At 40.7% G+C, this 23,517-nt stretch overlaps 1 protein-coding gene and 2 pseudogenes across 1 annotated transcript; 2 read left to right on the top strand and 1 right to left on the bottom strand.

Annotated features, from left to right (window-relative positions):
• Positions 1-1,956: 1,956 nt before the first annotated feature.
• On the bottom strand, positions 1,957-3,466 carry LOC114471898 (uncharacterized; annotated as a pseudogene).
• Positions 3,467-16,254: 12,788 nt separating this feature from the next.
• LOC114471896 (putative uncharacterized protein DDB_G0271606) lies at positions 16,255-18,101 on the top strand (the record flags this gene model as incomplete). Its single annotated transcript, XM_028460885.1, has 3 exons — positions 16,255-16,343; positions 16,532-16,586; positions 18,012-18,101. Coding segments are annotated over exons 1-3 (234 nt in total), but the record flags the coding sequence as incomplete, so codon positions are not given.
• Positions 18,102-18,111: 10 nt separating this feature from the next.
• On the top strand, positions 18,112-22,020 carry LOC114471895 (mucin-2 pseudogene; annotated as a pseudogene).
• The last annotated feature ends 1,497 nt before the right edge of the window (positions 22,021-23,517 follow it).

The following is a 23,517-nucleotide window of genomic DNA, read 5'->3' as shown; positions in this document are numbered from 1 at the left end:
ATTATTGCAATATGACTGAGTCACAGTTAAAATCTCTCTCCATCATCATCATCACTGTAAAGCGTGACAGAGTTAGATGATGTAGATATGATGTAATAACGCGTCCACAGAGCGTCCTGCTTTAATACAGAGGGATGTTTACAGTGAAACAGAACTATTAACTTCCATAATACATAGTTTTAAATATAAATAGTTTAAAGTGACCTGAGCTGAGCCTCATTAAAATATGTGTGGGAACAGTTTGTGTTCCATCCTCATCTGCATATGACAGCTTGTTTCACTCTGTAGTGGATCAAACTGTGACTGTACGTTGGACATAGTATGAAAATAGTTGAATCACTGTGACCAACGTGGACAGAAGTCTGTGTCTGTCAGAGTTTTAATTAATCACACAGCAGCAGCTGAGTGATCAAGGCAGTCGTGAATAGATTTGGGCAAATTTGAGGCTGATTGAACTTTGTGTGTCAGTTATGGGTAGGGATGTAACGATTCACTCAACTCCCGATACGATTCGATTCACGATACTGGGTTCACGATACGATTCTCTCACAATTTATTTTACAAAATGGGACTGTATATAAATGACTGAAAAATATTCCTTTATTTTTTTTGGGAAAATACTGTACAATTTTTCATTGTCAAAAGAATCCCTTGATAAACTATTCAAAACAATGCAATTTAACTAAAAGTAAATCTTGAATGAAATAAATAAAGGAATAATACAAATGAAGAAGAAGCTTATTTTTTAAATTCTGGTTCGATAGTAAACAATACAAAACTGCATAATAGTTCTTTTTCTTTTAAAAGTGCAACTGAAAATCTATTTTGTGCCTTAACAATTGGACTAAAAACAGTCATTTTACTGTATTTAGGTCAAATATTTGTTTGAACCAGCAGAGGGCGCTGGTAGCCCAGTGGTCGGTTGGCATGCAGATATCTTGCAATGAAGAAGAGATGCTATGCTAGCAGACAGAGCTAATAGAAAAACGTGACTTTTACAGAGATATTCGTGTAATATTACAGAAATTCTTTCGGTGCTAAAGGGGTAATGAATCATTTATGAATATGTTTAAGAGTAGAAGGCGGCCAGAAAGAAAGTATTAGCAGATTTCGCCCCCCGCCAACACTCGCCCTCTGCTGGTTAAAAAAAAGTACTGCGATTCATTTTTCACAGCGTCGATGTGAACCTTGATACCTATGAATCGATTTTTAACTGCCTTACGATTAATCGTTACATCCCTAGTTATGGGGATTTTGAATTTGTGGTGTTACGACAATTTTGTCCATAGCTTTGATAAAAAACTAAGTTTGTTTTGTTCTGCAATGTTGGTGAATAAAAAGAACATGACATTTATAAATATATATATATCAATCAATCAATCAATCAATCTTTATTTGTATAGCACCAAATCATAACCAATGGTATCTCAAGACACTTTACAGTAGAGCAGTCTTAAGGACGGACTCTTCATTTCATGGATACACACATATGCATATATACGTATATACACATACATATGTATCCCACACCCAACATGAATTCATCATGGCGGCAAGGAAAACCTTCTGTTAAGCAGCAGGAACCTTGTGTGGATCCCATTCCTATGATGAACAGCCATCCACGTTATGCTGTGTTGGGTGTGTGCAGAGGAAAGGGTGGAGACAGAGCCGCTGAGACTCTGTAACTCCACACTGAGGATCCCACGGACCTGCAAGACAAAAGCCAGAAGGAGTACAGGAGCAAACACACAAGGGAAGAAGCAGACATAGAGGGAGTGTTTGAGAGAGGAATGGGACCCTCTCCGGTCCCTCTCTAGCCTAAATGACCTCTCTCTTAACGCCCTCTCCAACCTCTCTCCAACCGAGCATGCCAGACCCCCCCCCCGGCAGTCTATGCCTATTGCATCTTAATTATGAGCTATGAGCTGGTTCCTAACTAAAAGCTTTACCAAAGAGGAATGTTTTGAGCCTAACCTTAAAGGTAGAGAGGGTGTCTGCCCCCCGAACCGTGGTTGGTAGATGGTTCCAGAGAAGTGGGGCCTGATAACTGAAAGCTCTTCCTCCTATACTACTTTTAGAGACAAATGGAACAACGAGTAGTCCAGCATTTTGAGAGCGTAGTGTTCTGGGGGGATTGTATGGCACTACAAGCTCCTTGAGATAGGCTGGTGCCTGTCCATTTAGGGCTTTATAAGTGAGAAGAAGAATCTTGAATTCTATTCTATATTTTATGGGAAGCCAATGCAGAGAGGCTAATACAGGAGTAATGTGATCTCTTCTCCTAGTTTTAGTCAGTACACGTGCTGCAGCATTTTGAACCAGCTGAAGTGTCTTAAGCGACTTGCTCAGGCAGCCAGCTAAAAGAGAATTACAATAATCCAGTCGAGAGGTAACAAAAGCATGGACTAGTTTTTCGGCGTCGCCCTGAGACAGGATAGATCTGATTTTAGCAATGTTACGGAGATGAAAGAAGGCAGTTCTTGAAGTTTGTTTTATGAGAGTTGAAGGATGAATCCTGATCAAATAGAACCCCAAGGTTTCTAACAGTTGTGCTTCGTGCCAGAGTAATGCCATCTAGGGCAGTTAGGCTAGCATAGGTTTCTCTAAGGTGTCGTGGGCCCAGTACAATGACCTCAGTCTTGTCTGAGTTGAGAAGAAGAAAATTTTGGTCCATCCAGGCCCTAATGTCCTTTAGACAGGCCTCAAGTTTAGATAGCTGATGTGTCTCACCTGGCTTCATTGATACATACAGTTGAGTATCATCAGCATAGCAGTGAAAGTTAACAGAGTATTTTCTCATAACATTACCAAGGGGGATCATATAGATACAGAAGAGGATTGGACCTAGCACAGAGCCCTGAGGAACCCCGTAGCTTACTTTAGTGTACACAGAAGACCTATTATTCACGTGTACAAACTGGTACCTATCAGATAAGTAGGACTTAAACCAGTTTAGGGCAGTCCCTGTGATTCCAAGTAATTCCTCTAATCTCTCTAGTAGAATATAGTGATCTATAGTGTCAAAAGCTGCACTAAGATCTAATAAAACCAGCACTGAGAGTCGTCCTTCATCTGAAGCCCAGAGTAGATCATTAGTTACTTTAACTAAAGCAGTCTCTGTGCTGTGTTGAGCTCTAAAACCTGACTGGAAGTCCTCGAACAGGCTGTTATTTTGAAGAAATTCACAGAGCTGAGCCGCCACAACTTTCTCAAGAATCTTTGAAATAAAAGGAAGATTAGATATAGGCCTGTAGTTTGCAAAAGTGCTGGAATCAAGAGTAGGTTTTTTGAGAAGGGGTTTGATTACAGCTACTTTAAAGGACTGTGGCACATAGCCTATTGATAGGGATATATTTATTGTCTCCAACAAAGATGGGCAGACCAGGGGAACAACTTCTTTAAACAGCTTAGTTGGGATCGGATCTGAAAGGCAGGTCGATGGTTTGGAGGATGAAATAATAGAGTTAAGTTCCTGAAGTCCTATATGTGTGAAACAGTTTAGGTTAGGCCTATTTACATTTAATGGTACAGCAGGCCCAGGTGAAGGCAGGGAGTGGCTAATTTTATCTCTAATCTTATGAATTTTATCGTTAAAAAATGTCATAAAGTCCTCACAGCTGAGGGCTAGAGGAATCATGGGCTCAATAGAGCTCTGACTTTGTGTTAGCCTGGCTACAGTGCTGAAAAGGTACCTCGGATTATTTTTATTTTCTTCAATTAGTGAGGAGTAGTATGTAGATCGACTATGTCGTAAAGCTGTCATGTATTTACTATGGCTTTCTTGCCAGAGTATTCGTGACTCCTCTGTTTTATTGGAGCGCCACATTCTCTCTAATTTACGGGTTGTTTGTTTGAGTGTGTGAGTTTCAGAGCTAAACCACGGAGCTTTCCTCTGACGTTTAATAGTTTTTTCCCTCAATGGGGCAATTGAGTCCAAGGTGGATTTTAGTAGACTAGCAGAGCTATCGACAAGCAGATCCAGTTGAGAGGGGTTATAATTAAAATCATAGTTATTTATTGGATGGTGCACTGAGTTTAAGGCAGCAGGAATGGCCTCTTTAAATTTAGCCACAGCACTATTGGACAGATTTCTACTCATAACTATTTTATTGCACAGTGCGAGATCCTCTAGGATAATGTTAAAAGATATTAAAAAGTGATCTGATAGCAGAGGATTTTCAGGGTAGACTTTTAGTTCATTAATATCAAGGCCATATGTGAGAACAAGATCAAGAGTATGATTTAAACGATGAGTAGCTTCATTAATAGTTTGAAAAAAGCCAACTGAGTCTATTAGGGACATAAAGGCTGAGCTCAGGCTATCACTATCTTTGTCCACATGGATATTAAAATCTCCTACTATCAGTATTTTATCAGAACTGAGGACTAAGTTTGATATAAACTCAGAGAATTCTGATAGAAATTCAGAATAAGGGCCTGGAGGACGGTAAATTATCACAAATAAGACTGGCTGGCAGGTTTTTGATTTGGTATGAGATAAATTTAGAACCAGGCTTTCAAAGGAAGTGTAACTGGCCTTTGGTTTAGGATAGATTAGGAGAGAGGAATGATAAATAGCTGCTACACCACCTCCACGGCCTATGTCTCGTGGCATATGAGTATTTAAATGACTGGGAGGAGTGGCTTCATTTAAACTAACATATTCATCTTGATACAGCCATGTTTCAGTTAAACAGAATAAATCAAAGTTATTTTCTGAGATAAGGTCATTTACTAGTAGAGATTTGGATCTCAGTGATCTAATATTTAATAGAGCACATCTAATGGTTTTATGTTTTGGTGTTTCTAGATTTGAGATTTAAATTTTTTTCAGATTTTTATAATTGATAGCTCTTTTATTTGATTTTATGTTAAAATCATTGTGAAATATGGGTCGGGGGACAGACACCGTCTCCATAAAATAATATTCACCACCATCACAACAGTTGCCATGGCGATGAACACAGCTATCATAATAGCAATGGGAGGGAAACTGTCCTAAGGCAAGCGCAGAGGGGCGTGGAGGACTCCGCCTCTGTAACATGGTCTCATTCATGAGATGTCATAACAGTGACTGTGCCATGTTTTCTGATAGTAGAGATGCTCCCTCCAAAGTAGGGTGGATTCCATCTCTTCCTATCAGGTTCGGTTTTCCCCAGAAGGATCTCCAATTATCAATGAAGCCCACCTCGTTTTCTGGACACCACCTCGATAGCCAGCGGTTAAATGATGACATGCGGCTATACATGTCATCACTGGACAGATTTGGTAAGGGACCAGAGAAAATTACGGAGTCCGACATTGTTTTAGCATAAGCACAAACTGATTCAATGTTCACTTTGGTTGCTTCCGACTGACGACGTCGGGAGTCATTAGTGCCGACATGGAGGACTATCCTATCAAACTTACGGTTACTCTTTGACAGCAACTTTAGATTTGATTCTATGTCGCCCGCTCTGGCCCCTGGGATGCACCTCACAATGCCCGCTGACTTCGCTAGCTTCACGTTTCTCACTATGGAGTCGCCAATTATCAGAGTTTGTTCCCCGGTGAGTGTGTTGTCCTCACGGAGGGGGAAGAACCTGTTTGAGACGTGAACATGGTGGTGTCCCGAGCGGCTTTTTGACCTTCGACTATGCTTACCACGGACAGTAACCCAGTCATTGCTGGTAGGGGGGGAGGCTAAGCAAGAGCTAGGTCCTGCTTGCTAGCTTCGGTTTTGGTATCAGGGGTGCGGAACCGCTTCTCCAGATCGTTGATCCTCGCCTCCATATCTAACAGTACGCTACACTTTATGCAACTACCATTGTCCCTAAAGGAGGACGAGGAGTCACTAAACATCTGACACACCGGGCAGGAGAGCGGAGGGGCGGAGAGAGAAGCCATAGGTGCTAAATTTAAGCTAAGCTAAGCTAAGGACAAAAGGAAGTTTAAAGGAGATTACACTGCCTATAAGAGGCGAGATTGCTTTTTACTTAACCTTCGTACGTTTAACTCTACGGTAAAAAATTAAAACAAGTGTTTTCAAGGCTAAAATATCAATGACAACAAGTTTGATTAGAGTTAGCAGAACACAGTAGTAGAGCGCTGCAAGCAGCGGTAGAGTGTAAACAGGAAATGATCGATACGTCACCACGTCAGCACGTCACCAGCACGACAACCGTGAATCTGATCAGACAGACATATATATATATATATATATATATATATATATATATATATATATATATATATATATATATATATATATATATATATATATATATATATATATATATATATATATATATAATTTATTGACAAAATGTTTAGAGACAAGTTGTTTCATCTCAATAGTAGCTTACCACCACTAAGTGTGGAGTGAAAGAATAATGCCTTAATTCTGTAAAGCGACTTTGAGTGTCTATGATAAAGCGCTATATAAAACTGATGCATTATTATTATTATTATTATTGGAAGTCAAATAATCTCTTGCTTGAGAGAAAGAAAGAAAAACAGAGTTCTCATCAGAATAAAGCCAAAATGCTTCAGCAAGTCCAGGATGGTGTTGTTTCCGAGGAATTGTTCCCATTGCAGGAATAAAGCGGTTCCCTCCCCACCCCAGATCCATTTAATCCTTTAGAAGTGTTAGTTCCTTCCGTGTTCTCTCGTTCCGTGTTCAAAATATTTGTTATATTATTGCGTGCATGTGCATGCGCCTTCTATCTTAACTGAGCTGACTGTGTGTAACCTTGGAATTCTGAGTGCTTATCATTATCTGTGGGTACAAGGCGACCTCTAAGCTACAGCATCCTGAGAATACAGAAGAACTCACTCCATGTACAATATTATAATAAATCTGGGGTGCCCTACCCTGGTCCTCAAGGGTTGGGGTTAGGGTTAGGGTTAACACACCTGATTCAAATGATTAACTCATCATCAAGCTCTGCAGAAGCCTGATCACGATCCTGGTCATTTCAATCAGGTGTGTTGGAAGAGGGAAACATCTAAAACATGCTGGATAGGGGCCCTTGAGGACCAGGGTTGGGCACCACTGTAATAAATGATTCAGCATGGGTATTGGATATGTTAAGCATTTATATGTACAAGAGTATATGATATATTAATTTTGCCTAAACATTGGTGTGCTTACATATGTTCTGGCCGAGTTTGAAGCAAATTGGCTGACACCCCTCAGACAAGTTTGCACAAATGTGTTTCCAGGGCGAAATGCTATTTTTGACAATTGACCCGATATGGTTGACTTGCTGTTTGGTTTTGGGCGTGGTCATAATGTAACTTGTTGCTCATAAATATATGTGGCTAATTTTGTTTGAATCGGTCAAACCTGCCAGTGCATTTTATGCGCCAATAATGGAAGCTGTGCGCGCATTTTTTTACCGATTTTTTTCATTGCACCAAATTATCTAATTGTTCAGCAGGCCTGAAGTGCGTTTACATTTTGGTGAGACTTTGGGCATGCTGAGGGGGTTAAATGGTGTGGAATAATAATAATTACATTAGGTTCCTACGTCCCATTCTGGGACTTCAGACCCAAATAAAAGAAATGGGTGAAAAACTGTTTGTTTCCCAAAGAAAGAAATGTCATTTAAAAAATGACAAATTCTGAAATGTTTACCAATTGTTCCATAATAATTCAATAGTCACACTGTAAATTTTGAGTTTGATCAGATGAATAATTTTTGAGATGTGGACAATTTAGTGAGGGGAGGGGGGTATGTGGTGATTTTCGCCTGTCTTGATTTTTCTTCCATTTTTATCTTCCAATATCTCAGGAACAACATCACATAGGAAACTGAAATTTGGTACAGTAATGCAGCTCCACCTACTCTCTCAGAATAAAGAAAAAGACTTATCTGGTGGACATGCCAGCTCCTCAAAATAGTCAAAAAGTGACTGTGTGTTTGGGTCTGGAATAGAGTTGGGCATCGTTTGGATTTTAACGATTCTGATTCCGATTCTCAATTTCGATTGCTGTTCTAAACGATTCCGATTCTTTGAGTTGTGCAGGTCAACAGGTTACAGATTTCACAGGATATTTTTTTCTTTGAAAAAGCCTTTAAACAGGCCATATTTATTGATTCACTTAGTTGATACAGTTTAATTTGGTTGCTGTCCTATAACGAGGGTATTCAATTACAAAGGTCCTCCACTGTAACTGTAAAAGTGAAATAAAACTACAAACAAGTTGGCAGCTGTCTAAAAGAACAAAGAGCTGCAGCCCAGGTGTGTGTGCGTGTCTGGAGGAGCCGTCTTATCAATTCTAGCTATGCCTGAGCAACCTTGAGGTCCGGTTCCATCTACCCTGTGCCTATGCGTGTGTGTGGAGCGAATATCTCCCCGATGCAAATATCTCCCCGACGCGGTGTGAGCTCGACCTGAAACTTAGTCGACGGCTTTCAAATACCCCGAGTGTGTGTATCTGTTATTTTGAAGTAATTTGGTGTAGCAAAACGATCAAAATGTTAATTTTATAATTATGGCTCCCTCGGTAAGAGCGCAGTTTTGAGCGCGCTACTTCCGGTTCCGGGTTCATGACGTCACCGTGTCGCAGTTTGTTTGGGTTAAAAAAAAAAGGTCGATATTAAAAATGTTTTTGTACTGCTAAAAGTCATTTAAGTTAATATTTCATGGTTATTTAATATTATTACCGTGATTCCAAACTTCCTTTAAATCTCCGGTCACGGACTTCACTTCCTCCTTCATCTCATGACTGTGGACGGTGGCTGTGCTGACGGTTGTTAGTCGACCTAATCACAAACATTCTGCTTCTTCAGACAGAGGAATGTAACGTTTTTGTGAGCAGATGGGTCCACTATGATTATTGTTTGTTCTGTGCAACGTTGAGTGTTTCTTCTTATTCTTATTATTCTATGTGCTAAGAAAGATGCTAGCAGCTACAATGTAAACAAACACACACACACACACGGCTGATGTGCGATTTTGGTGTTGCAAAACGTTTATGTTTTGTGGTACTTTCGGGTCTCTCTTTTTTTACACACACACACACACACACACACACACACACACACACACACACACACACACACACACACACACACACACACACACACACACACACACGCAGTTACAATTATTCATAGGATGATCAGCATCAAAGGACATCTGTGAAGGTGTCCAACCAAGCTTCATCTCAGGACTAACTGCACACACACACACACACACACACACACACTCACACACTCACTCACTCACTCACTCACTCACTCACTCACTCACTCACTCACTCACTCACTCACTCACACACACACACACAGCATTATATTATTGTTATTGCTATACTTTTATTATTCTTTTTTTGTATTATTCTTTTATCTTATAGTTACTGGTATTCTCATTGTATTATTATTATTGCTATTACCTTATTATTTTATGTTGTTATCGTTTTTATTGTATTATAGTTACTGGATTTTCATTATATTATTTTGTTATTGTATAATTTTACTATTGTATTAAAGTTATTGCTATTCTTATAATTATCATTATATTCTTTTTCATTATTAATATATATTTTTTTATTATAGTTACTGGTGGTAATATCATTATATTACCTTATAATTATTTAATATTGTTTATTATTAATATTGTTTTTAGTGCATTATTATATTATTTTGTTATTGCAATTATTACCATTAATATCATTACAACATTACTTTTATTACTATTACTACTTTCACTATTAATATAATATCCCTATCAACATATTTATTATTATCAGGGCTCTACACAAACTTATCCAGTGGTGGCACTGGTGTGACAAACTTTCTCTGTTAGTCGAGGGGTTGTACAGCATAGACATACATGCTGATGAATAGTTGACTTAACTGGCAACCGTAGTTACCGTGTCTCTCTTAACAACCTGCGATGGTTCATGTGCAAGAAGCGCGCGCGCATGTGTGATAGATAACGCACGGAGGAGATGGCTGACACACACACACACACACACACACACACACACACACACACACACACACACACACACACACACACACACACACACACACACAGTATTTATAATAAAAATATACTATATGAGTAAAATAAAACTAAAAACTAAACAATATTTATACAGAAAAATACACCAAACGACAACAAAAACATGTAAATGACTCAAAATACATGAAACTAAATACTACAAAAAGAACACAAAATGACTCCAGAATCACACTAAAACGGCAACAAAAAACAATAGTTATACAAAAAATGCACAAAAACACAACAGAAAGATACAAAAATACACATGACTCCAAAAAACATACATAACAAAAAAAATTGGAATAAAAAAACCAGCAAGTATTTAGGCACAAAAAGATAACAGAAAGATACACAAATACACATAATGACTCCAAAAAACATACGTTCCAGAAAAATACACCAAACAAAAACATATAAAAGTGATGATGAAGTCATGCACATGTCCCATAGAATTAAACCAGGAAAATTGCACTTACACTTTGCACAAGCAAATATACCCCTTATGCTCCCACATGAATGCATACTTCCAACAGGCACTGTACTAGTTTATTCAAATATCAATATAAATTCACATGACATAATTGAAAGCAAATAAAGTCTTTGTCTTAGAGAGGAGCTTCTATTTCTCAACACTCTGCTTGTGTTTGTGTTATTGTTTTCTCTCTGTTTGTCAGAGCTTTAATTTGTTTGTTCTGATGGTTTCGTTCCTCTGACGCTGAAGCAGCAGCTGCTCAAATCTCAATTGATCCTTCCATTGTTCTGGTCTGAGCGGGAGTGGCTGCTCCGTGCACGCTCTGTCTTTGTCTGACAAATCACAGGTACTTTTATTTTGACAAAAGCTGCTGCAATAGAGCATATTATTCTTTTTTTTGTTAAATACATTTAGGATGTGAAACATTTTCTTAGACTTTGGTCGATGCTGGATATTAAACACACACACACACACACACACACATTTTATTCACAAACCAGCTCAGGTGACATGTGAGTGTGTCACACTGCTGTTTACACACAACATTAACACATACACTCACTATTTCATCACAAACTGAAGTTAACACATTAACACACTGAAAATCAAACAACACACACGTGTTTAAAAACACACACCTGTGAATCTCCTTGTGTGTGAACACACAGAGTTACACTTGTACACACTGACAGGAAGGTTCCCTACTTTCCTTTAGAAAGTTAACAGGACACACTAATGATTCAAACACACATGTTCATGTTCATCCACAATCACTTCACGACCATTGTGTTCTGCCTTGTCTGGTCTTGTCTCTTCTCGTCTTGTCTCCTATTTATATCCTATCTCAGTTTACTAGTCTCTTCATTTCTCATCTTTTATATCTTCGTTTACTTGTCTTCTTTCCTCTTGTGTACATACTTGTCTTATCTTGTCTTGTGTACATACTTGTCTCGTCTCCTATATATCCTATCTTTAGTTTAGTTTCATCTTGTCTGGTCTGGTCTTGTCTGCTCTTGTTAATGTCCAATCTTTGTCTACATGTTTCAGCTTGTCTGGTCTGGTCTCCTATTACGCTGGTTTACCTGTCAGCAGTGATCACTACCATGGCTGTGAGGAGGTAGTTACTGGTTTTGCTGATGCTTCCACACGTGTTGGTGGTTATTGTGTATAGTGTTGGGTTTGTTTGAGTAGCATTAGCTAATGATGTTAATGCTAATGCTGAAGGTGCTGAATGTGTTGACGGGGAGAAATCTGCAGTAGTTGTCACCGATGATGAGCTGGTCGTTGTTGCTGTTGGTGAGAGTGCTACAGTTGTAGAGGGTGTGGTTACCGTCAGTATCACAGTGGAGGTCAGGGGTTGGGTGGTCATCATGTAGGAGGTCGGGGGTTAGGTGGTCATCACATAGCAGGTCGGGGGTTGGGTGGTCATCATGGTGGAGGTCGGGGGTTGGGTGGTCATCACATAGGAGGTTGGGGGTTGGGTGGTCATCACTGTGGAGGTCGGGGGTTAGGTGGTCATCATGGTGGAGGTCGGGGGCTGTATGGTCATCACGTAGGAGGTTGGGGGTTCGGTGGTCATCACTGTGGAGGTCGGGGGCTTTATGGTCATCACTGTGGAGGTCGGGGGTTGGGTGGTCATCATGGTGGAGGTCGGGGTTTGGGTGGTCATCACATAGGAGGTTGGGGGTTAGGTGGTCATCACATAGGAGGTTGGGGGTTCGGTGGTCATCACTGTGGAGGTCGGGGGCTTTATGGTCATCACTGTGGAGGTCGGGGGTTGGGTGGTCATCACTGTGGAGGTCGGGGGCTTTATGGTCATCACTGTGGAGGTCGGGGGTTGGGTGGTCATCACTGTGGAGGTCGGGGGCTTTATGGTCATCACTGTGGAGGTCGGGGGTTGGGTGGTCATCATGGTGGAGGTCGGGGTTTGGGTGGTCATCACATAGGAGGTTGGGGGTTAGGTGGTCATCATGGTGGAGGTCGGGGGCTGTATGGTCATCACGTAGGAGGTTGGGGGTTGGGTGGTCATCACATAGGAGGTTGGGGGCTGTATGGTCATCACAGAAACATTGTAATCTAAATCTTGACCCCCAGCCACAGATTGCCAACCCCCCTCTTATCTCTCATTATTGTTTTAGCATCAAATTGTGTTTAGTGTCAAACTGACCAGAAAAATGTGATCGCTGCACCTACTTGATATAAAACACACCCACCCACCCAAATCTATGACTGGCTGCCATAAAAACGAATGACCACTGACAAACGCTTGCATAAATCATGACTTCATCGTGATGAAAGTCCAAATCTTTGGATTTTATCTAACGCAGGTCGCCAGTCATTGCAATGTATTCATTACTTCTCTTATATTTTCTTTGTAAAATCACAGTGTTTGGTTTATTAGACTTTCATTTCACTTCCTCATGAGCCTGTCTGCTGATCATTCCTGGCCGGCCTCCTCAGCGCACTCGTTGTGTGATCAACTGAGTCCAGTCAAAAACAGAGTCAGAGTCAAACCGAGCAACAGCCTGGGAGAATGTGCACGTCTGACCGGACTGCCTTGCCAAAACAAACTGCCTGCGACAGGGTAAACCCTGCAAATCGAGACGCATGCACCCAAGAGACCTCGGACACACTACCTGGAGGAGTATGGAATCACAGGAGTGCCAAAATTAGGAAATGGATGTGAAAATATAAAGAGAATCAATAATGGAAAAATATACAAATGTAGTATATTCTTTTTCCATTTTGTCATTGTCTTTTCCATTTGCGTTTTTTACGTTGCTTTTACTTCATGACTCAAGCTGTCGGTAAAAGCAATGTCAGATCAATGATTGCTGTGGGCGGGTCATTGATTTGACATCTTTCAGGCTGACGAGTCGATACCTGATCACACGATTCCTGCTAGCAGCAGACTTGGTAACAGACTACAAGTAACAGTGTTACATAATCAGTACCAAAAAAGAATGGAACTGTAATCCATGAAAGTATATTAAAAACGTGTAATTAGATTACAGGTTTTTTTTTTTTTTTTTTCATAAAACGAGAGTAAATGTAATTTGTTACTTTCCATCCCTGAACTTCAGCTATTCCAACCTTTAACATGTTCAGCTGTTCACTTTCAGCTACTACCTTCATCTTTTAACCTTTTCAAACTTTTCAACTTTCTTTAGCTTTTTTAAAACTTTATTTAGATTCTTTCAGATCATATTTCATCATGTCTTCTGCATTATTTCACAGAGGGTTCATTGGCTAGGCTAATACTAGGATGATGCTAATGCTAGGAAAATGCTAATCCAGTGTTAGGTGAATGTTAATGGTAGGCTGATGCTAATGCTTAGTTAATGCTATTGCTAGGCTAATGCTATTGCTAGATTAATACGAGGTAAATGTTAATGCTTGGCTAATGTAATTGCTATGTTATTGTTAATACTTGGCTAATGACAGGTTATTGCTATTGCTAGGTTAGTGTTAAGCTAATGCTATTGCTAGGCTAATGATATTTCTATGTTATTGCTATTGCTACGTTATTGCTAATGGCAGGTTAATGCTAATGTTAGGTTAATGCAAGTGCTAAGTTATTGTAAATGCTAAGTTAATGTTAATGCTAGGTAAATGTTATTGCTAGGCTAATGCTATTGCTGTTATTGCTAATGCTTGATTAATGCTATTGTTAGGCTAAAGCAATTATTATTTTTAATGCTAGGTTATTTTTAATGCTAGGTTATTTTTAATGCTAGGTTAATGCTAATGTTATGCTACTGCTAGGTTGATGTTAATGCTAGGTTAATGTTAATGTAGGGCTAATGCTAGGTTAATACTAATATTAGGCGAATGCTATTGCTAGGTTATTGTTAATGCTCTGTTAACTCTAATGCTAGGCCAACACTATTGCTTGGCTAATGCTATTACAGTTACTGCTAATGCTAAGTTAATGCTAGGTTAATGCTAATGTTAAATTAATGCTCATCTCAGGACTAACTGAGGTTTTTGCTTGTATTAGGCGAATGCTAGTGCTAGGTTATTGTTAATACTCAGTTAATGCTAATGCTAGGCCAACGCTATTTCTAGGCTAATGCTATTACAGAGTTATTTCTAATGCTAAGCTAATGCTAGGTTAATGCTCATGTTAAATTAATGCTATTGCTAATGCTAGGCTAATCTTAGTCTATAATTATTGCTAGGCTAATGTTAATACTAGGTTAATGCTAATGCTAGACTATGCTATTGTTAGATTATTGCTATTGCTAGGTAAATGTTTTTTTGTTTTATGTCCCCTGCTCCCTGTTTTCCTTGTGTCTTCTTCTGACTTTTGGATTGTGTTTTTTGTTGATTAAAAATGGACTGGTTCTATGTACGCTACGCCTGCCTGCTGCGGTCCTCCACCACCAGTACATCTCCAAGGCGTGACTGGGACACACAACACAAACTAAGCTTCAGTGTGTCAAATCCAACCATCCAATCATCTCCAAACTCTTTTATTCTAAAATACAAAAAGATACTTTCACAATAAAAGCAGACATGGTTTACACGGACCGCCTTCATCTAAAACACACACGGCTTTGATTGTGTGTGTGTATCAGTGTGTTTGATCAGCAGAGGACGAGGACCTGAAGGAAGACTGTGAGTACCTGCACCATTATTATTGATTTATATATGATCGATCATTCATATCAGCATGTCTTTACACAACACCTAATCGATATTTATTACTCATATTTTCTATGGAGATGTTTACAGCTTTAATATTATTGTCATTATTTAAATTCATTCTCATTACAAACTGAAATATAATCATCTTTAAATCCTGTAACTGAAACAGTTTATTTATCATGATCGTGCTGTATTTGGTGCATTAAATTAAATAAAATAAATAAATAAATAACTCCCAGTGGAGGGTGTTAATTTTTTTTAATAGATAATATGTATATATATATATATATATATATATATATATATATATATATATATATATATATATATATATATATATTTTTTTTTTTTTTACATAACTGAAAATTAAATAAATGGTGAGAACCACCACTGTTTGTAAATTAGAAAAAAATTAATTGAAATAGTTAATGTGTTAACAAAACTTAATAACTAATGAATAATTAATAACTAATGAATATATATACTGTATATATATATTTAAAAATTAAAACAGATATTTAGGCATTTTTACATGAAGCATTTGGAGTAGACAAATCTGATCATTATAATTGATCATTACATTATAACTGCTGCTCTCTGTGTATCAGGCAGGAGAATGTGAAGGACTGACATTAATTATTTAATAATTAATTAATTAATTAATTAATGTAATAATTCTTTTGAGTTTTCATAAATCATATTAAAAATAGGAAAAATAATAATATTCATTTATTATTTTCTATCTGCAGTTATTCTTGATGATAGTAATGATCATTACATTATGATTACATCCAGTTTACAGACAAGAATATATTTAGATTACAATCAGATTACCTAGGTAGAATATCATTAGATTCTAATCAGATTAAAAGTGGATCAAACTCTCTCTCAGCAGTGACGATGACTCGTGTGATCTTCCTCCTTCTTGTTGGTGAGTAAAAACAAAACATCAAATTACTTCTAAATCTACGGAGGCTCTGAAGGGACATGAAGACGTGATTATTTTGGTAAAATGTCGCCCCCTGTGGCCACAGGATGAACTCAGTGTGTCCCTCCAGGGACTCCATAGAAATAATTCACTGTGTGATTTTAAATCAAACTAAATGTTATCGTCAAAAAACAGCAACTTGCACGCAATGGACATCAGCAACAGCAACAACAACAACAACAACAGGAACAACAACCGGAACAACTACCGACATGCCAACAACTACAAAAATGGAAAGTCCAACAACAACCACAACAGCAACAACAACTCCAACAACATCGACAACTGACACTCCAGCAACAACAACAACAACTGACACTTCAACAACAACGCTGACAACTGACACTCCAGCGACAACACCAACACCTGACACGCCAACAACAACTGACACTCCAGTGACAACAACAATGACAACTGACACTCCAACAGCAACAACTGATACTCCAACAACCACAACAACAGCAACAACTGACACTCCAACAACAATAACAACATCGACAACTGACACTCCAGTGACAACAAAACCGACAACTGACACTCCAACAACGACAACTGACACTACAGTGACATCAACACCGACAATTGACACTCCAACAACAATGACAACTGACACTCCAACAGAAACAACTGACACTCCAACGACAACAACACCAACAACTGACACTCCAACAACAATAACACCAACTGACACTCCAGCAACAACAACAACACCGACGACTGACACTCCAGTGACAACAAAACCGACAACTGACACTCCAACAACAACAACTGACACTTCAACAACAACGCCAACAACTGACACTCCAACAACAGACACTCCAACAACAACAACAACTGACACTCCAGTGACATCAACACCGACAATTGACACTCCAACAACAATGACAACTGACACTCCAACAGCAACAACTGACACTCCAATAACGACAACAACACCAACAACTGATACTCCAACAACCACAACAACACCAACAACTGATATTCCAACAACCACAACAACTGACACTCCAACAACAACAACAATAACAACAGGTGACACTCCAGCAACAACAACAACAACAACATTGACAACTGACACTTCAATGATAACAACAACATCAACAACTGACACTCCATCAACAACATGGACAACTGATATTCCAACAACAACACCAACAACTGACACTCCATCAACAACAACATCGACAACTGACACTTCAATGATAACAACAACATCAACAACTGACACTCCATCAACAACAACATGGACAGCTGATATTCCAACAACCACAACAACACCAACAACTGACACTCCAACAGCAACAACAACAGCTGACACTCCAGCAGCAACAGCAACACCAACAACTGACACTCCAACAACAACAACAACTGACATTCCAGTGACAGCAACACCGACAACTGACACTCCAACAACAATGACAACTGACACTCCAACAACAACAGCTGACACTTCAACAACAACGCTGAAAACTGACACTCCAGCGACAACACCAACAACTGACAATCCAACAACAACAACAACTGACACTCCAGTGACAACAACACCGACAACTGACACTCCAACAACAATGACAACTGACACTCCAACAGCCACATCTGACACTCCAACAACGACAACAACACCAACAACTGATACTCCAACAACCACAACAACACCAACAACTGGCACTTCAATGATAACGACATCAACAACTGACACTCCATCAACAACATCGACAACTGGCACTTCAATGATAACACCAACATCAACAACTGACACTCCATCAACAACAACATGGACAACTGATACTCCGACAACCACAACAACACCAACAACTGACACTCCAACAGCAACAACAACAGCTGACACTTCAGCAGCAACAACAACAGCTGACACTCCAGCAACACCAGTAACTGACACTCCAACGACAACAGCAACAACTGACACTCCAACAACCACAACAACACCAACAACTGACAATCCAACAGCAACAACAACAGCTGACACTCCAGCAACAACAACAACACCGACAACTGACACTTCAATGATAACAACATCAACAACTGACACTCCATCAACAACAACACCGACAACTGATACTTCAATGATAACAGCAACAACAACAGCTGACACTCCAGCAGCAACAGCAACACCAACAACTGACACTCCAACAACAACAACAACTGACATTCCAGTGACAGCAACACCGACAACTGACACTCCAACAACAATGACAACTGACACTCCAACAACAACAGCTGACACTTCAACAACAACGCTGAAAACTGACACTCCAGCGACAACAACACCAACAACTGACAATCCAACAACAATGACAACTGACACTCCAACAGCCACATCTGACACTCCAACAACGACAACAACACCAACAACTGATACTCCAACAACCACAACAACAGCTGACACTTCAGCAGCAACAACAACAGCTGACACTCCAGCAACACCAGTAACTGACACTCCAACGACAACAGCAATAACTGACACTCCAACGACAACAGCAACAACTGACACTCCAACAACCACAACAACACCAACAACTGACAATCCAACAGCAACAACAACAGCTGACACTCCAGCAACAACAACAACACCGACAACTGACACTTCAATGATAACAACATCAACAACTGACACTCCATCAACAACAACACCGACAACTGATACTTCAATGATAACAGCAACAACAACAGCTGACACTCCAGCAGCAACAGCAACACCAACAACTGACACTCCAACAACAACAACAACTGACATTCCAGTGACAGCAACACCGACAACTGACACTCCAACAACAATGACAACTGACACTCCAACAACAACAGCTGACACTTCAACAACAACGCTGAAAACTGACACTCCAGCGACAACAACACCAACAACTGACAATCCAACAACAATGACAACTGACACTCCAACAGCCACATCTGACACTCCAACAACGACAACAACACCAACAACTGATACTCCAACAACCACAACAACACCAACAACTGGCACTTCAATGATAAAAACAACATCAACAACTGACACTCCATCAACAACAACATGGACAACTGATACTCCGACAACCACAACAACACCAACAACTGACACTCCAACAGCAACAACAACAGCTGACATTTCAGCAGCAACAACAACAGCTGACACTCCAGCAACACCAGTAACTGACACTCCAACGACAACAGCAATAACTGACACTCCAACGACAACAGCAACAACTGACACTCCAACAACCACAACAACACCAACAACTGACAATCCAACAGCAACAACAACAGCTGACACTCCAGCAACAACAACAACACCGACAACTGACACTTCAATGATAACAACATCAACAACTGACACTCCATCAACAACAACACCGACAACTGATACTTCAATGATAACAACAACATCAACAACTGACACTCCATCAACAGCAACATGGACAACTGATACTCCAACAACCACAACAACTGACACTCCAACAGCAACAACAACAGCTGACACTCCAGCAGCAACAGCAACACCAACAACCACACCGACAACTGACACTCCAACAACAACAATGCCGGCAACTGCCACTCCAACAACAACAACACCGACAACTGCCATTCCAAAAACAACATCAACAACTGACACTCCAATGACAACACCAACAGCTGACACTCCAGAAACAACAACACTGACAACTGACTCTGCAACAGCAACAACAACTGACTCTCCAGCAACAGCAACAACACCGACAACTGACACTGCAACAACAGCAACAACAACAACACCGACAACTGACACTCCAGCAACAACAACAACACAGACAACTGACACTCCAACAATAACATCGACAACTGACACTTCAATGAAAACAACATCAACAACTGACACTCCATCAACAACAACACCGACAACTGACACTTCAATGATAACAACATCAACAACTGACACTCCATCAACAACAACAACATCAACAACTGACACTCCAACAGCATCAACAGCAGCTGACACTCTAGCAGCAGCAACAACAACATCAACAACTGACCCTGCAACAACAACACTGACAACTGACACTCCAACAAAAACAACGCCGACAACTGCCATTCCAACAACACCGATAACTGACACTCCAACAACAACATCGATAACTGACACTCCAACAACAACACCAACAACTGGCACTCCAACTACAACAACTGACACTCCAGCGACAACAACACCAATCACAGACACTCCAACAACAAAAACACCAACAACTGACACTGCAATAACAACAACACCTGACACTGTAACAAAAACACCGATAACTGACACTGCAACAACAAGAACCGACATTGCAGCGACAACTCCAACAACTGACACTCCAACAACAAAAACACCGACAACTGACACTCCAACGACAATAACATCGACAACTGACACTCAAACAACAACAACAACAACTGACACTCCTGCGTCAACAACACTGACAACTGACACTGCAACAACAAAAATAACAACGACAACCGACACTCCAACAGCAACAACAACACTGACAACTGACTCTGCAACAGCAACAACAACTGACTCTCCAGCAACAGCAACAACACCGACAACTGACACTGCAACAACACCGACAACTGACACTCCAGCAACAACAACAACACCGACAACTGACACTCCAATAATAACATTGACAACTGACACTCCAACAACAAAAATAACAACAACTGACACTCCAGCGACAACAACATCAACAACTGACACTGCAACAACAACAACACAGACACCTGACACAACAACATCAATAACTGAAACTCCAACTACAACAGACACAACAAACAACATCCCAACGAGTTTGTCCGGAGTCCCATCAGCCGTTAGCGTGACTCCGCCCTCACAGACCTACACTACTAGTGTATCTGTCAGGGAAACCACCACCAGCAGGACTTTCCCACACACAGCTGCAGCTGGTCTGTTTCCACAGACAGACTTCAGTCCAGCATCAGCAGGAACAACCATCATTGGTGTCCCCCCAGAAACAACAAGCCAATCAGCAGCCAATAAGCCTGAAACCACTTGCTCCTGCGCTGCAGAGACGTCTCCTCTGCTTGTCCTCTTGCTGCTGCTGTCTGTAGTTCATCTGTAGTCTGTGACTCTTGTATGTTCCCAGTGCACAGCTCACATTTATCACATTGTTCATATTCACCTTCTCTCTGAATTAATCTGTCTTCTGTGATGAGCAACATTTCTTCAGCTTTTGTCATTTTTTTTTTTTTTTGCTTTAGTTACTTTAGTAGCTCTTAACGGTTTAGTGCTTTTAGAGGAAACTATAAACTAAGAAATACAGAGTGATTTAATAATAAAAAGCATTGCTATCAATGTAAAAATAAAAATATATTTAATTTTGGAGAAAAATATCTACATTTTAGTGAGAAAAGTTCAGCTTTTGCTTTCTTTGATGTAAATATGAATAAATGTTTTCTTTAAGACAGACGATGACTGTTCTCCTTTAAAAAATAAAAAAAAAAGTGTTTAAAACATGTAAACACACAATAACATGTTAGTCTTTACACACACACACACACACACACACACACACACGCACACACACACACACACACACACACACACACACACACACACACACACACACACACACACACACAAAGAGACACACACACGGTCTTCTTCTCATCGGCTTGGTTTATTGACCACACAGAATATGCTCTGTGAATGTATATGTAGTGTGTGTGTTACAAACTACACAATCAGGTGTGTCTCGGATCACACTTTTTATTTTCCTTCAGTTGGTTTGTTACAAAGTCCTTGAACCAATCATGTGGTTCAACCCCCTCCCATGTGATCCACTTGCCCATGTGGTTACAGCTTTGGAAGAAAGAGCGTGGCAAAGTGGGAGAAGGTACCATAGCGGTAGGAGAGCTACCAGAGCTGTAAGCGGAGCCAGCTGAGCTGTGGGTGTGGCTACAAGATCTGTAGGCGGAGTTAACATAGCAGTGGGCGGAACTACTAGAGCAGAGGCTGATGAATCCTCCAGGAGTCGCTTAGGGCCAGGGCCTCAGGGCTCAGCCAGAGGGGGCGGGACCTGACAGATGGGGCGGGACTCGTAGGGCTCCTCACCACTGCTGCTTAGGAAGCGACAACAGCGAAAACGAGATGTTTTCTTACAGGAGACAACGTTACAAAACTTTGTGAGCATCTCCTGACAGACGGACACCTGAGGACACACACACGCACCTTGTGTTATTGATATTACAAATATAACATAAAGATGTTATATCTGTATACCCTTTGTATGCTTACCACCCACAGAAGGAATCGCATGGGGCTGTTGCGAAGTGGATCGTGGGGGCAGTCCTTGCTGGGGAGTAATCGCTAGGGAAAAAACCCAGGCATCGGAGGAGTTTCTTGTTCGAAGAGGTTCTGGATCACCATCCAGCGTCTCAGGTGGGGGAAACAGTGCACCATCAACACTGCTGACCTCGACTTGAGACGTTGTGGATCGGTGAAAGGAATGTTTTTAAGACCTCCTCAATCTTACTAAAATGCCTTCTGGTGAAGCAGCAGGGACTGAGGACGAAGGAGTGGACTGTCCCATCTCTGGGGCTGAGGCGGTTAAAAAGCTCCCCAGTGGCAGGATCCCAGATGTGGATGAGTTCCTCAAGGCCCTGGATGTTGTGGGTCTGTCATTATTGACATGACTGCAACATTGCGTGGATATCGGGTGCAGTGCCCTTGGACTGGCAGGTGGTGGTCCCCCTTTCTAAGAAGGGGCACTACTATAGAGGGATCACACTCCTCAGCTTCCCTGGTAAGGTTTATTCGGGGGCACTGGAGAGGAGGGTTTGTCGAATAGTCCAACCTCAGATCCAGGAGGAGCAATGTGGTTTTCCTCCTGGTCGTGGAACTGTGGACAATCTCTACACCCTCAGCAGGTGTTTCAATTCACATGTGCTTTGTGGAGCTGGAGAAGGCATTGGACCATGTCCCTCAGGGATTCCTGTGATAGGGTTATACAGGGGTATGGGATATCAGACCCCCTGATATGGGCCATCCGTTCCCTGTACGACCGGAGTCAGAGCTTGGTCCACATTACCAGCAGTAAGTTGGACTGGTCCAGGGGTGCTCTTTGTCACCAATTCTGTTCATAACTTTTATGGACAGAGTTTCTAGGTGCATTCAGGGCTTTGAGGGGGGATTGGTGGCCTCAGGATTGTGTCACTGCTTTTTGCAGATGATGTGGTCCTGTTGGCTTCATCAGGCCATGACTTTGCAGTCGAGTGTGAAGAGACTAAAATGAAAACCAGCACCTCCAAATCTTAGTCTATGGTTCTCCACCGGAAAAAGGTGGAGTGTCTTATCTGGGTTGGGGATGAGGTCCTGCCCCAAGTGGAGCAGTTCAAGTACCTCATGGTTGTTCAGAAGTGAGGGAAT

This window comes from Gouania willdenowi, chromosome 11 (assembly GCF_900634775.1).
Source record: "Gouania willdenowi chromosome 11, fGouWil2.1, whole genome shotgun sequence".
In the NCBI taxonomy this organism is placed as follows: Eukaryota; Metazoa; Chordata; class Actinopteri; order Blenniiformes; family Gobiesocidae; genus Gouania; species Gouania willdenowi.
Note: the sequence above shows the minus strand (reverse complement) of the source record. Positions and strands in the feature narration are given on the sequence as shown.